General features: G+C 50.0%; 1 protein-coding gene across 1 annotated transcript; it reads left to right on the forward strand.

Annotated features, from left to right (window-relative positions):
* Window positions 1–11,004: 11,004 nt before the first annotated feature.
* On the forward strand, window positions 11,005–12,253 carry RAP2B (RAP2B, member of RAS oncogene family). Its single transcript, XM_082057023.1, has one exon. The coding sequence runs from the start codon at window positions 11,417–11,419 to the stop codon at window positions 11,966–11,968; it is 552 nt and encodes a 183-aa protein (XP_081913149.1). The 5' UTR covers window positions 11,005–11,416; the 3' UTR covers window positions 11,969–12,253.
* The last annotated feature ends 2,717 nt before the right edge of the window (window positions 12,254–14,970 follow it).

Raw genomic sequence — 14,970 nt, forward strand, 5'->3', positions numbered from 1 at the left:
TCAGCCATTTTTCCGCTTTTACTTTGCATGGACAAAGAGCACAGTATTGGGCTGTAACAAGTCTGGTATCATGGAAAGTAGGAGAGAAAAACACAAGCAGAAGCTATAAGCACCGTCTCACTGCGACTCAGTGTCAGAACTCGGTAGGAGCACGCGAGCTCCTGTACAAGCCTGCGCAGGACCAGCCCTGGTTTAACTGTTCAACCCAAAGCGGCCACTTTGCCTTTTGGTTTTGTAGCTGGAGCTGAGTGGACAGTGTGCCCTCTGTCCTCTGGACATCAATCACATTCAAATGTGTGTCTCAGCTGCTCTCTTCAATTCTCATCCATGAACTATGAAGCAGCAGCGGTTATCTGCTGAATTAAGTAGTTCAGCTAAAAGAATCACATACATTGTTTCCAGTCAATGGACACTATGAATAGATTTTATGTAAAATTACTGGGAATGCATAAGCCGTTTTGCCAAATGTTATGGAATTTCTTATCCTAAACCCTGCGTGAAACATCATTTCTGTTCAGATACTGACAACTGGATCATGCTCTGCATTTATATAGTACTTTACATATTCAAACTGTCATAAAACATCAATTAGGCAATAGACTTCCTGATGCTGAACAAGCACCCTTACCCCAGGCCCGGTGTGGGGAGCGATCAGGGCCTGCTCTCAATGTCTAAATACTGTTGACAGAATTCCATTGTACCATGAGTGCAGCTATTGCTATAGCTGTAACTTTCAATGGCGTCTCACGTTACAGCTGTTGCTATAGCTGTAACTTTCAATGGCGTTTCGCAGAGGGTAAGTAAGAGTAGGAATGGTGGTTTGGTCTTTATCTACACCAAACTCTACTTTTAAATGTTACCTTTGCTACTAACATTATTTTTTAAATGAAGTAACTCTAGTAAGAACACATCCCATTTGTAGACTCACATCTCCAATAAAGATAATAACTACGGTTTACTGGGTTTTGGTTAATGTCCCACATGACTTTTACTCCTGTTTCACAGTCTGTTCTTTCATATTTGAGGCTGTGCAAAGGAGAAGCTTCAAGAAACCCTCTTCGCCCCAAACCACCCGCAAGCCCAGGTCATGGTCACACTGTTCGTGCCACCAACGCCAACCAGCCGGGTTTCGGCTGCTGGTGGGTTCCGAGCATTCGGGGTAATTAAATTAAGCAAAACTGCTTTTCAGCTGAAGGGTTGGTATGCTGAGGGCCACTTCAGCTGACTTGGATATAGGCAGGACTCAGAAATATAACACTAACTCCTTTGCAGTGAAAAATACATACTTTGGGTGTTTAGCCGTAGAGTGATAGATACCAGACAGAAGTTTGTTAGTAAAGTTGCTAATATCCTGTCTATTTCTGCTCGGAGCCTTGCCCTTTTTCACCTGAAACGAAACCCAGGGTGGATGTTCTGCGGAGCATGTTTGTTAGCAAGAAGAGACTATGACTTTTATTCCACGTTCAGCTTCGTTTTTTGAGATCACAGGGGCTTAGGCATCTAGATTAAAAAAGAAAAAAAAAGAGAGAGAGAAAAGTTAATTACATATAATTATAGCTTCTATAAGGTTTCTGCTGCTGATGGGAATAAATGGCTGTGTTACATATAAAAGAAGAGAATTAGCTTTTAACAAATTTGTCATTTGGATAACATTTTTTTAATCATTCAGATCAGTGACGTTTGCCGCTAAAGCATCAAACCCACTTTTTTCTTTCCGGTGCTGCCTCCCCTCTACAGACGTACACGTGGCAAAGAGGGCGCACGGGGTTTGCCACAGGTTCTGCCGCTCCCCACAAAGCCAGGCGCAGCAAAGCCAGGCGCAGCAAAGCCAGGCGCAGCAAAGCCAGGCGCAGCAAAGCCAGGCCTGTGCAGAGCGGGCGCTGAGCCCACGCGCGGCAGCACGGCCGATGCTGCCGCCGCAGCCCCTTCCCTGCACTCTGCCTCCTTAGCACAGGCTGATGTTGTAACAGCTCCTGCTCACCTCTCTTATCAGTGCTAGTGGTAAGCCAGCTTGGTTTAAATGCGATCAGTTTATCAATAGATGTCAGTCTGCTCATGACTGCACTTGATAAGCACCCGCTGAGGAGCGGGGCAGATCTCTGTATAAAGGTAAAGCACTCCAAAGCCACGGGCTTCATGTTTAGTGGTGTGTGGAGATTTTCTCCCCACATTACTGCAGAAGCAGCTAATTGCATTGCTGTGGCAGTTCCAAGCTGCATCTTCCTCTTGAGACAGGGTTTGGTGCTCAGAGATCTCACACAGTGTGGCCAACGGCCGCTTTGTGCTGTTGATGTTTAAGCCATGGGGTTTTGTTCCTGTTCTTAGCAGTTCATTCTGCTTATCGGTCAGGAGAACGGTAAGATTGGCTGTAGCCAGCCTGAGTCAGCACCACACCCTATCAAATGTCCCAGGTACCAGGTGCTGTCCCCTTCCCTCCGCTCCCTGCAGCCCCAGGAATGGCTTTCAGCCCCACACAGGCGCTGTGACTCACGTTTTCGGGTGGCGTTTCCAGGCCCCGGCTGCACAGCCGGGCACCGGCACGGCTGCGCTGCCCCGTGTGAACCTGGCAGACACGCGGCAATGCGACTCGCACTCGCCAAACCCCGGGAACCGCGCTCTGGGGGCCTCATCCTGCTCTCCAGCGTTAAGCAATGACAGTGCAGATCAAGCTCGTGATGCAGAGAACTGGTGCGTTCCTTCCGGATCCCAGCAATCCAGATCCCAAACGCTCCTCCAAACTCCTCTCCAGGCTGTGCGCACCCCACACTGTTCTTGCTTTAGGCATCACACACTACAGTGCTGGATGGTTTAACTGTAAAACATCAACAATAAAAGACTATTTTTAGTTGACTTGTCACTGCAGCCATGAATGTCCCACAGAGTTCACTTTCCTGTTCTCATGAATGTGTTTGCTTATATTTGCAGGATTCAATCTGATGTAAACTATGAAACGTATTGTTTACAGTACAAAGACAGTGAGGCGCTAGTTAACAATGAAATCAAACCCGGCTCTTACATATATATTTGCATTAGTCAGGCACCTCAGTGTCAGCAGACCTGCCTGAATGCTACGATGCTTCATTAAACAGTCTGTGAAAGCATCTAGAATAACCTGTTAAGAAACCCCTTCTGCGAATCCAGACGCAGACCTGAGCAAACCACACCACGGCGTGCACTGTTCTGGTTCTGTCCGAAGAAGCAGCCGCACGTTGTCAGTGGGAGCCAGTGGAGCTGATGTATTTTTGACTGTAGAAAAGCTTTTCCCATGCCCCCTATTTCTATCAAGAAAACAATGTTGATATACGCGGTGTTTCAAAAAGATGGACCCAATTTCAAATCTGCTTTGAAAACACACCCTGTATTATTATGTTGTATTCGGAGTAGTTATCAATAGTCTGCCATAAAACTGGAAGACATATCAAACTATCTGGAATGTAATTTGTATTTGTATCAATGCCTTGAACATCGCAAGTCCAAATGCAAGATTTGCTGATGCTACCAGGTTGGTTAGCAAAATCACTTGGAATTTCCAGTGATTTTGATAACCTGGAGAGCTGACAAACCCCTGTGCCTTCGATACCATCTTCAATGTGTATCCAGTTGCAATTTTAAGTTTACCGTTACGCAACAAGGATCCGCTCATGGGGTGAAGCAGCCTGCAGGCTTCACTAGCAGTGTGAAACCAGGCAAAAAACCTGAAGGACAGTTGGAAACTGAAACTCCTGATATTTTTTTTTGCTCACAGTGTTCAAATGCCACACCTGCTTCATAGATCTAAGAGAACCTCGAAGCCCAGGTCTTCTCGAACAATCCAGAGCTGGCCAAAATGAACAGAGCATTTGAAGGATTAATTGTAACAGACCCTAGGACCAGATATACTTATTTGCTGTTTGCAAGCGGGACAAATAAGTTGAATTCAATTCTGTCCTGGGAAATGTGCTCCAGGTAAATAAAGTAACTTTTTCGCTTTTACTATGTATCAGCTCCTGATACCATATAACTCAACTTTCACTGCAGTGTGATTCCGGGGGAAATCACAATCCATTTGATGGAGAACAGTGGGATCCACAGGTCCCTCACCCTCGTTAAGTGATGGATTACAAGCAGAATCAATTCACATTTCAAGTCACTTTTAGTCTGGCTGTTCCAGTGCATTTTCCTCACACGGTGGGACTGGTCTGGGGTGTGTTACTGGTGCACCTCAAGCAGCACGGTGCCACCGATGGAGGCGGTGACGCTGATAAGCTGCCATCAGGATCCCTGCGGCATCATCTCACTGAAATCCTTACAACCCAGCGTACGGACACAGAACTATGTCTCCATTCGGAGTGATAGTGTTTTACAGCTGTTCCAGAGAGCAGCGCGCAGGCAGCCCGGGGCACCCAGGCTCCAGCAGACCCAGCAGAGGCTCGGGCAGCGGGACCGAGCCCTGGGGCAGCAGCCCCTGTCCCGACAGTGCCTGACAACGTCCAGCCTGCAAACCAGTTCTCCAGCAGCCTGTGGTCACACCAGCATTCCTGATCGTTCCTCCTGACAATAGAAACGCGGCTTACAGATCAAGGACTATCAGCATCAGTTTGCGCTCTCTGCTCATCCTCCTGAGATCATCGGGGCTGTTTGTGCCGCGGCCGCCGGGCTGGGTGGGTTATCTGCAGAGGTCGGGTGTCGCAAGGCTGCGTTTGCTCCCACATCCACAGTAATCTGGCCCCGCAGCTGCAATGGGGTTTGGGCTGGGGACACGACGGGGGGGCAGCCAGTGGGATCCCTCAGGCCCGACGGGCCAGGAGCAGCCTCGGCGAAGGGAGCGCTGCACAGCCCTTTGGAACCATCAGGAAGCGGCTTTCTGTTGGAGTAGAGAATTTCAAAAGATTTGAAGGCTATTTGGGCTGCAAATAACTTGCCAGCCTGAGCCTATCATGGGTCTCAGTTTTCTCTATCAAAAACCCCTTATCTCCTTTGTTAATTAGTTTAACCCCAAATTACTTCAAAATACCCAAATACAAGGCTACACACATGTAAAGAATAACAATATTTAAACTCGAATGTTTTCAGTTATCTCAGACATAGCCAAAGAACTCTGCTGGTCACACGGGAAATATGCATCCCCTGTAAAGAACAGGGTGAGTTTCAGAGCTGAAACGACACAATCCTTTCTGAAATCTGCTCTTGCATATTCTTCTCAGATGACTGAAGAGTGAAATTACACAACTGGCACTGAAACGGTTTTCACTGACCTGCCATGTGGTCATCACCAGGGCTGCCAAACCTGGCACGGCTGGTTCATAAACCGCCGCTGCCCATATGGCCGCGGAGCTCGCAGAGATTTGCTGACCTCGCAGTCTGTCTGCGCATTACAAAACGAAGCTCAGTCGAGCAGCTCCTCTTGTTTGGTTTGATTTCTTTCCTCTTGCCGTCTTCAGGACTCCATCAGCACCACCCTGAGCTTCTGCAAATCTAGTAACATCATTGTTCCTAAAAAATAACGTGGGGATAGATTCAGACAGACAGCAAGACATGCTTGTGTTGCAGCTTTCTCTTGTGGAGGTCTCACCACTAATAAAGAAACCAAAGCAGGCAAAAGGCCTTGACGGTTACTCTGTGTGTTTAATTGGTTTTAAAGCTCTGATTTTTCACTGATTGCTGTGCGATCCTTGTTAAACCCGGAGACACAAACTGCAGCCTGTCTTTCACAGCCATTGCCATCAGAGAAACGTTATTTTAAGTCTCCTTCAGTATTAACCGATCTGGCTCAGGAGCCTGATGGCTAAAATACAGTAACACAGGACAGAGAACAAGTCAGTCAGCAAACCCGCATCGATCTGTCAGGTACGATGTGAATTTATATAAATGTCCCTGGAGGTTGAATAAGTGAAGTTTTTCCATGACTCAACTTGGTCTGTTGCAATCAATGCTCCTAACATGGCATCTCCCCCCTGTAGCGACTGTAAATGTTCACGGTGCACAGCAAAATGGCAAAAAAAGGAGATTTTGTGTTTAAATGTATTCGCTTTGCAAATACCTACTGTGATTTCAGCATCAGCTTCCCCCATTCTTCTTGCAACCGGGTCTGCACTGGAGGCTACAAGCAAGTGGCCTCAAAAGGGAGCTGTGGGCAGGCCCTGCAAGGCCAGCGCTCAGGCTTAACTGCACCGGGCCTTGGGGCCGAGCTGGCTCGCACGCTCGGGATGCAGGGAAAACTGCGCACGGAGGCGTTTTCAGCTGGGGGTGATGAAGCCATCAGGTGCTCCATCTTGGTCCAGTTGTTGCACACACTGTTTTTCAAGTGTAGTAAAAGAAATAACGTCAGGAAATTGAAAGAGTTTACCTTGACAGAAATGTCACCATCATTTGAACGAGAAGCAAGCAAGCACTAGCAGCAATTCATTTCTTCCTTGCTCTTAGGGTTAGTCAAAACGTACCACAAAACACTGTTAAACAGATACATATTTTGATTAAATGACATTCTACAGGGAAATTCCATGCTGTCCATTGAAAACTACAAACCTTTCATATGTTTGCACTATGTTGAAATAATTTTTTCGGTTTGCGTTAATGTATGGAATAAGCATTCTTATTTCTCTTGTTGCGGTACACAGGGGAAGCAAGTTCACTCATCTCTCCCGTCTATCAGCCCCTTCCTCACCCCAGTTCCACGTTACCCAGGTAATAGCTGTGGACCAACCAGTTTATTGGATTCACTCCATAATTTTGTGGGAATGACAGGCAACAAAAATGGAATATATAACTCCAGTTTTATCTAGGAGACTTCCTTCCATAGATGTACTCTTCTTTTTTAAAATGCAAAAGTGTTTCTCTGATTATTAGTTAGGGAAAGATCCCCAGACCTCAATAACTACGCATCCTTACACCCATGGTGTCACTGCCCCAGTGTGAGCCCAAAGGCAGACGAAGAAAAGCCCAGAGCCCAGTGTCCTACAGACACCACTCGCTGCTCCTCCGGGACTGCTGGGAATCTCCCACCTCGCTCACGAAACACGATAAGATCACAGCTGGAAGCGTTCACTCCTTGCTGCCGTCTGACAGAAGACACAGTCAGGCGAAGCACAGGAGACGGAGGAATTAAACAAATTAAAGAGTGAAAACTCCCCACATTATCACTTTTTGCTCCATCTGAGCGCTGCCGCCCGCAGACTAGTGGTGCCGTGGGATGGAATGCCACGGGGCAATGAAGAAAGCACATTTTTCTACAAAAGGGCTTTTGCTGCAGACAGGAAGTTTATTTTTGGAATTAGTCACTGGTTTCAGTTCATGCTGATGATACCCCTTTCCATTAGCATACAATAGCGCTGGTTCCGTGCAAGCGCTATCAAGATAACACGGCTGGTTCCAAGGCTGTCTCACTCCACCCACTCAGAGCTGGCTGCTGCGCGGGGACAGCTGCCTGTGCTCGCTTTGTCACACACCCCTCAGATCCTGATCCTCACCCCCTTTCCTGTAAACTGCCACTGTAGTGAACAGAAGGGGGTTGATAACTAATAAAGGACATAGAAATAGACCTGAACTTTGACAGTTACGCATATTTTGACTATAAACGTCACATCTGAGTGGGATATACACATGCCATCAAACACATTATTTACAAAGAAAAAGTGGCATTATCACACCAATCCAAGCGAGATGACATGCAATAAATTCTGGCAGCACAGGTTATTTTTGCCATAGCAATAAGAAGTCTGGCAGGACTTTTGATGGAAATAATGAACTTTTTCTTCTGTGTATGTGTCACTTTTTTTTTTTTAATATATATTTTATTTACGCCCACCAGCAGCTGCTATTATTTCTTGAAAAAATGAAACCTGAGTACTGTGCACTTGAGAGTGTTTCTGTGTCTCGGCGGCCGCGCAGGCCAGACGCGCCGGGGCAGCCGCAGGAAGGGGATGACGCTGCACAGAGCAGCTCCCGCTCAGGAACCGCTGGCAGGGGGAGACGGTTCGGCTGGTTGAGTCAGGGGAGAAACCAGCTCCTGCTGCTACGCTGCAAACGCATCCCACGACAGCACCGAGCGGCACCTTTGGCCTGAGTCACTCAGCAGTTTGTCTTATCAGTTCCTTCCTGATTATCTGGGTGTTGAGCAGATGGAACAGTTTCACTTATAATAAAACTAGTCTACCCATGGAATTACCCTAATTGCCTCTCTCGTTTAACTCCATATGCAGATGTTTTGATTCTAGAATAATACCTAATACCATTGGATTAAGATAAACAGCCATTAGGCAGTCTTAGATATGTATTCACATATAGAATTATGAAGAATAACTCAAGGTGCAGACAAGCTAATTATTATACTTAAATACCATTGGAATGCCAGAATATTTTTGAAGAAGAATTTTGAAAAGTCTTTTCTCTCTTAAATATGAATATTCTGTAATGTAGAACACAGGAAAACAAGTGCGCTTGTATAAATAAGAAACTTGTCCAGCTTTTTGCGTAATTAATTTATTATAGGAATATATTTCATTACCTTTTGTTCAGAGTTTAGAGTTACTGGTATGGGAAGAGGGAGGGTGAAGTAGGAGACGTAAAGACAGGAAAACAGAGATCCCCATTGCCAGGATGTGGACAGATTTTTAAAAGCAGTCAGCTGCTTCCACTGTTATTCTTAAAACTAATTCGTACCCACCACGTAGATCTTTCTTGCTGATTTTTGATTAAAGCTCGCCAGCAAATTTTCAGGGCTGAGTGTCTCTCTTGCGCAGTGCTGAAGGCGCTACCGCTGTTCAATAGGAGCGACCCAATTAAATAAGGAAAGCTAAAGTCATTGTCTCAGAACAAGAGAGACACACTGAACGCCAATGACAACATTATTAGACACTATTGTGACAAACGTAACCAAAACCAGTCTTAGCTACTCTTAAAGGGGAGAGAGAAGGTTTTATTGATCAAATATCCACATAAAATCTAAAAATGCTATTGTTTATCAAGTAGTTATTAAAACTTACAAATACTTGAACATGCAAATACTTCGATTTCTGTGCTCACGTGGTCATCTTCTCCTTCCCGGACCCCCACCAAAGGACCCCAAACCAAGCGACAAGCATCCTGCTGGTGAATGCAAACTAGAGACCACTTTGGAAAACAGACGGTACCAGCTCTGTCACCAGCTAAGGGTAAGTGGTTGGCAGGCACAGTCTAGAATAGGGATATGGCCAGAGCCCAGGCCCCCGGGACTCAATATAAGATAAAATACCTGCTTAATTACAGATTGATCTGTGTAGCACCTTCAACTAGCTTAGGATTAGCCTGCAGCTGGCAAATTTTGCAGGTCAGTAAGAAGACTCTGCAGACACCAGGTAGGGGCTGGCAGAGCAGCATCCCACTGGGGACTCCAAACTAACCCACCCAGGGCATGACCGACACCCACACGCTGAGCACGGAGACTGCTGGGTTGCAGATATGTGATATATTTAAGAAAGTTGTTTAAACTGTTGCCCACACCACAGCAGGGTTGGCGGAACACAACTTTTGTGCTCCTCAGGAGCGGCTTCACTTGCAAAGACACAAGCAATAGCAGGGGCGTTAGTTTAAGCCCCTGGAGTCGGAGATCACCGGATCTGCCGTACACAGCAGAGGATGGGTGGAAATGCAGCCCTGGACAGATGACCACAGGGATGCAGTACAGCCGGACCCAGCAGAGCGAATCGCCACGGTGAATTCTGGAACAATAATTTAAGCAGAATTTAGTCTCTGTGAAAACTGTTCAGAAACAACAGAATGCTCCTTACAAAACTTATCTCAAATCCTTTTGTCTTTGTCTACAAGGGCTTGTTTCCCCAAGTACTGTGTTTAAATTGGGTTTGTAAATAAGGTGTGGTACAAAGGACCTACATGCCACAACTACTTGAATAAATACCAAGAACAGTAAAGAACCGGGTAGGATATAAAAGCAAAGACTGGAGGGTGCCAAAAGGCTTAATGATATTTTCTGGAAAGGAATGTCTGATTGACAGAAAGTCCAAGGAATGACTTGTACAAACAGTGGCAAAGAGCCAGTCCCTGTGAGTCAACCCCAGCAGGCCAATCTGCTCTTCACGGGCCACAAAGTGCAAACAGCATCAACATGTGGCAATTGCCACATCTTCAGCCTCAAAGCTCAGCCGGTCCCGACTTCAGAGGTTGGGGAAAATACAGAAGCCGGGGTGTCCCGGCAGGGGCTCCCCAGGCCAGGGCGGGCGCAGCCAGCCCAGCCGGCTCAGCGCAGCCCCGCGGGTGGAGGAGCCTCTCCCGGCAGGGCTGGCTCCCCGGGCTCGCTGCGGCACCTGCAGCCTGCGGAGCCCGCCGGGCGGAGGCGCTGGGGACAGCCGGGGGGCTGCGCAGGGACCCCGGGCCGGGAGGAACCGCGACCCGCGAGGGGACAGCGGCCCCTGGGGAGCGGGAGGAGCCGCGGCTGCCCGGGCCCCGGCGCCGGCTGCGGGGGGTGTCTCGTCCCCTGGCGAGGGCCGATAGGGACGGGAGAGCCCGCGGCGAGGAGATAACCGGGCCGTGACCCCCGCCGATACGGGGCAGGGGGACCTGGGGCTGCCGGTCCCGGTGCCCTTCACCTATTTCCGTGCCGGGCACGGGGCCCTGCCGCCCGCCCACCCAGCAGGCCGGGGTAGCGTGGCTGTGCCCGCGCAGGGTGAGCCCGCCCCGCGTCCGAGGGAACCGGCGCTGCGCCCCGAGCCCGCCCCGCGTCCGAGGGAACCGCCATTCCCCGCGGAGGGACCGGCGCTGCGCCCCGAGCCCGCCCCGCGTCCGAGGGAACCGCCATTCCCCGCGGAGGGACCGGCGCTGCGCCCCGAGCCCGCCCCGCGCCTGCCGGAACCGCCATTCCCCGCGGAGGGACCGGCGCTGCGCCCCCAGCCCGCCCCGCGCCTGCCGGAACCGCCATTCCCCGCGGAGGGACCGGCGCTGCGCCCCGAGCCCGCCCCGCGCCTGCCGGGGCCTGACGAGTGGGGCGGGGCGCTGCGCGCGCGGCCGCCCGCCGCCGGGAAGCCAATGGGGACGGGCGGCGGCGGCCGGAGCCAATGGGCCGGGGCGGGCCGGGCCGCCATGGGCCGCGGCAGCGCCGTCCAGCCGCGGGGCCGGTAGCGGCAGCGCAGCCTTCCGCCCCCTTCTCCTCTACCTCAGCGGCGGCCGCCGCCTCCCTCCGCGGTCCCGCGCAGCCGCCGCGCAGGGCCCGGCGGCGGGGCTGGCCCGGGCGGCTCCGTGAGGCGCGGCCGCGCCTTCCCCGCGCCGGCGGGCCCCGCGCGGCGCCAGTGAGCGGGCGGCGGGGCGTGCGCGCCCCTCCCTCCAGCCCCTTCCCTCCCTCCCTCCCTCCCTCCCGCGCCCCTCCGCCTCCCTCTCTCCGCCCGCCGTGAGGGCGGGAGGGAAGCGGCAGCCCCGAGCGGGAGGCGAGGGAGGCGGCGCGCCGGGAGCCATGCGGGAGTACAAGGTGGTGGTGCTGGGCTCGGGCGGCGTGGGCAAGTCCGCCCTCACCGTCCAGTTCGTGACCGGCTCCTTCATCGAGAAGTATGACCCCACCATCGAGGACTTCTACCGCAAGGAGATCGAGGTGGACTCCTCGCCGTCGGTGCTGGAGATCCTGGACACGGCGGGCACCGAGCAGTTCGCCTCCATGCGGGACCTCTACATCAAGAACGGGCAGGGCTTCATCCTGGTCTACAGCCTGGTGAACCAGCAGAGCTTCCAGGACATCAAGCCCATGCGGGACCAGATCATCCGGGTGAAGAGGTACGAGAGGGTGCCCATGATCCTGGTGGGCAACAAGGTGGACCTGGAGGGCGAGCGGGAGGTCTCCTTCGGGGAGGGCAAAGCCCTGGCCGAGGAGTGGAGCTGCCCCTTCATGGAGACCTCGGCCAAAAACAAAGCCTCGGTGGACGAGCTCTTCGCGGAGATCGTCAGGCAGATGAACTACGCCTCGCAGCCCAACGGGGACGAGCAGTGCTGCTCCTCCTGCGCCATCCTCTGAGGGCGGCGGCGGCCGGGCTGCTGCGGGCAGCGGCGGGAGGAGGCGGCTCCGCGCCCGGCCGGCAGCGGCGAACACAGACAAACAGAAACATCGGGGAAAAAAAAGAAAAACCGTGTTGGAAATGTGGCTTTTTTTCGGCATGTACGTTTCGTCCAGTCTTGGTCGTTGCATATTTCCTGTCAGTGTCTGCAACGGGCAGCTGCCCTGCGCCGGCTGCGGGCCGGGGGAGAGAGCGGCCCCTGCCCGCCGGGACAGCGGAGCGCAGGGGAGCCGCCCGCCACCGGGCCGGGAGCCGCCACCGGGCCGGGAGCCGCCACCGGGCCGGGAGCCGCCACCGGGCCGGGCCCGGCCGGCCACGCGTGGAGCTCCCGCCGCCGGGCCCCGGGATCTCTATGCAAAGTCGGGTGGTTTGTGCCGGGGCGTCCAGCCTGGAGAATTGCACATCTGAACTGGGACTTTTAACTTAAAACACTGATGCCAATACAGTGTGGGGTGCCAGAAAGTGTCTGCTGATGATTCGTGAAATAATTTTCTATTTTGTTTACCTGCTGTATCGGATGGGAGTTTGCAGGAGAGTGGTAGCGTGTTGTTTTTTCTTGTTTTGTTTTCAAATCAGCTGTGAAAATGTTACAAACCTGCACAATTTTTAGGTGTGCGTGTGTGTGTGATTTCGTTTTTATTTCCGTTTTCCTCGGGCGGGTGGGAGCCGTGGTGTTCGAGGGTGTTTCTTTTGGGTTGGCAGTACCTGATTTTGATGACTAGCTCTCTAAAGTGCAAAGACTTCCTCCGTGTGATGCAGGGCCGACGGCAGCCCTGTGTCTATAGAGTGCCTTCAAAACTCAGCTGTTCCAGCCGGTGCCAACCTGTGAAAGCTCCACAGAATCCCATTATCTACTACTCCAAAAACTACTTAACAGTTTCCTTGCGGTAATCACACCGAACAAGCCAGGACAAAAGGGCCTATTGTTAGTGGAATTTATTTCTTATTTCCATCTGAGCCTTTTAACTGTAATTTCCATGTCTCGCAAGTTCTGGCTTCATTTACTTCAAATTTACAAGAATTTAGCCTTCTGGGATTTTGAGGGTGGATGGGCTTTTCTTTTTTTCCCTTAGGTTCTGTTGTGGGATGTACCTCCAGCCAGCAAAGAAGGAAGTCCTATTGTTGTGATGTACCAAGAAAATTCTAACAACTGTCATTTTGATTCCAGACGTGCATTTAAGAGATGTCTATCCATTTTAAGAATTTTAATACAAATGCTGTTTTTTAGAAAAGAACTTTGTGCGCTTTTATGTGTTACATGGAACACTGACTTTCACATAGGCTCTTAATCCTGATTTATATCTCAATGGAAGTGCAAGGCGGGGGTGGCTTGATTTAACTAGGGACAGTGTTAAGAAAAAAAAAGGAAGACAAACCAAAAGATTGGCATTTTATCTAAGATTTAGTAATTCTAATACGGTTTTTCATTTGTGTTTAGGTCCTGCCCCTGTGTGATGCCAGCACTGAGCAGAACGCTGCGTTCAGTAGGCAGCTGTAGGAAGGCAAAGGCTGTAATGCAAAGGGCCTTGTAAGGTAAAGCCCTGGTTCCTTACTGGGAACAGTATGGGTTATTGGGGCAAAGTTCTAAAGGTCGGTTATTTATAAAATGGCAGCTTTTAATCTCATTGCATTATAACACTTTAAAATGATGTGTCAGGCCGTCATTTTGTTCCTGGTTTGCAGGACTGGGGTGGGAGAACTGTACCTGTTGTCATTTGGAAGATCAAGGGGGTTGGTTTGGCTGCGTTACCTCCCTCTCAGCCCCTTCTTTAAAGATTAGCACACAAAACATGCAACTGTGGGGTTTGATTTTTGTGAGGGTTTTTTGATTGGTTTTTTTCCCCTGGTCCCAAAAAAGACTTGAAATGATTCTACCACATGAAAGCAAAGGTTGAGCAATGATGTGTGAAGGGGGTTTTAATCAGGCCAACTGCAAACTGACTGCCGTGATTCCTACCACGAATCTGATCATTTCTTCTGTTCTAGGTAGGAAAACTTCCTGCTTCAGCACTGAAAGAAGCATTGGTTTAATTCTAGGTGTTGAAATCCCAGTGATTGAAACTAAAATCATAATCCTGTGGTTGAGTTGCAAATTGGATACTTATTTGTAGCAACACCTGGGATCTACTGAAAATGTTGAAAAGATGATAGGCGTGGTTATTCTCCTGAGCTCACATGTATCCTTCAAAACAGCAAGGAGCTGTTGTGATACAATCAGCTGGGTTGTATCAGTCTGACTGATACAATCACAGTTAAAAACAAAGAGCTGGAAAAGGCAAACCCTGCCGACGGTCCCTCGCGTTCTGCTTGGGGCCTTCGTGTAACAGACAAACTGATCCGCCCCCCCCATTTTGAAGTGAAAACTGAAAACCTCTTCGCAGCTTGTCTTTCAGAAATTTCTAAAACTGAACTAGAAGGCAGCTCCTCAAGGACTTCAGTGTCAGAAGGGCAGGGGAGTAATGCTTATTAATAATATTAACATCATTAGGAAAGCTCGACTGCCACCATGTCTGCAGTTTAAAAAACTTTGTTTCTCACATTTAAAAAGAAAATGCCATAAATTTACACCTCAGCTATTGCCATGGTTCAGTTTTGCCTTAAATTCAATGGGATCATGCAGTTTTTGGCACCCAACAGGCCTTGTTCTAGAGCAAGGTGTATTGAAACCAGCCTGCTCCAGGCAGTAAGAACAGGCATTTCTGCTGTTCCCCAACAGACAGCAGACTCTTCATGTGTTCTAGTGCCTCCTGCTTCCCTGCAGCCTGTGCTGTGCTTGAGGAATGGTAAAATGGGTGCTTGAAGCGCACAGCGGCACGTGAAGTCCAGCTAATCTCAGCCTAGCAGAGCGGCTCAAGGCAGGCCTAGGAAGTTCTGGATTATGCTGGGATTTTTGTAGATACACTCTCGTTCTTGCCAAAAAGGTGTGGTTTTTAAGCAGCAAAGGATTTAGAAACCATGGCAT

This window comes from Streptopelia decaocto (genome assembly GCF_964273445.1).
Source record: "Streptopelia decaocto genome assembly, chromosome: 6".
Lineage (NCBI taxonomy): Eukaryota > Metazoa > Chordata > Aves > Columbiformes > Columbidae > Streptopelia > Streptopelia decaocto.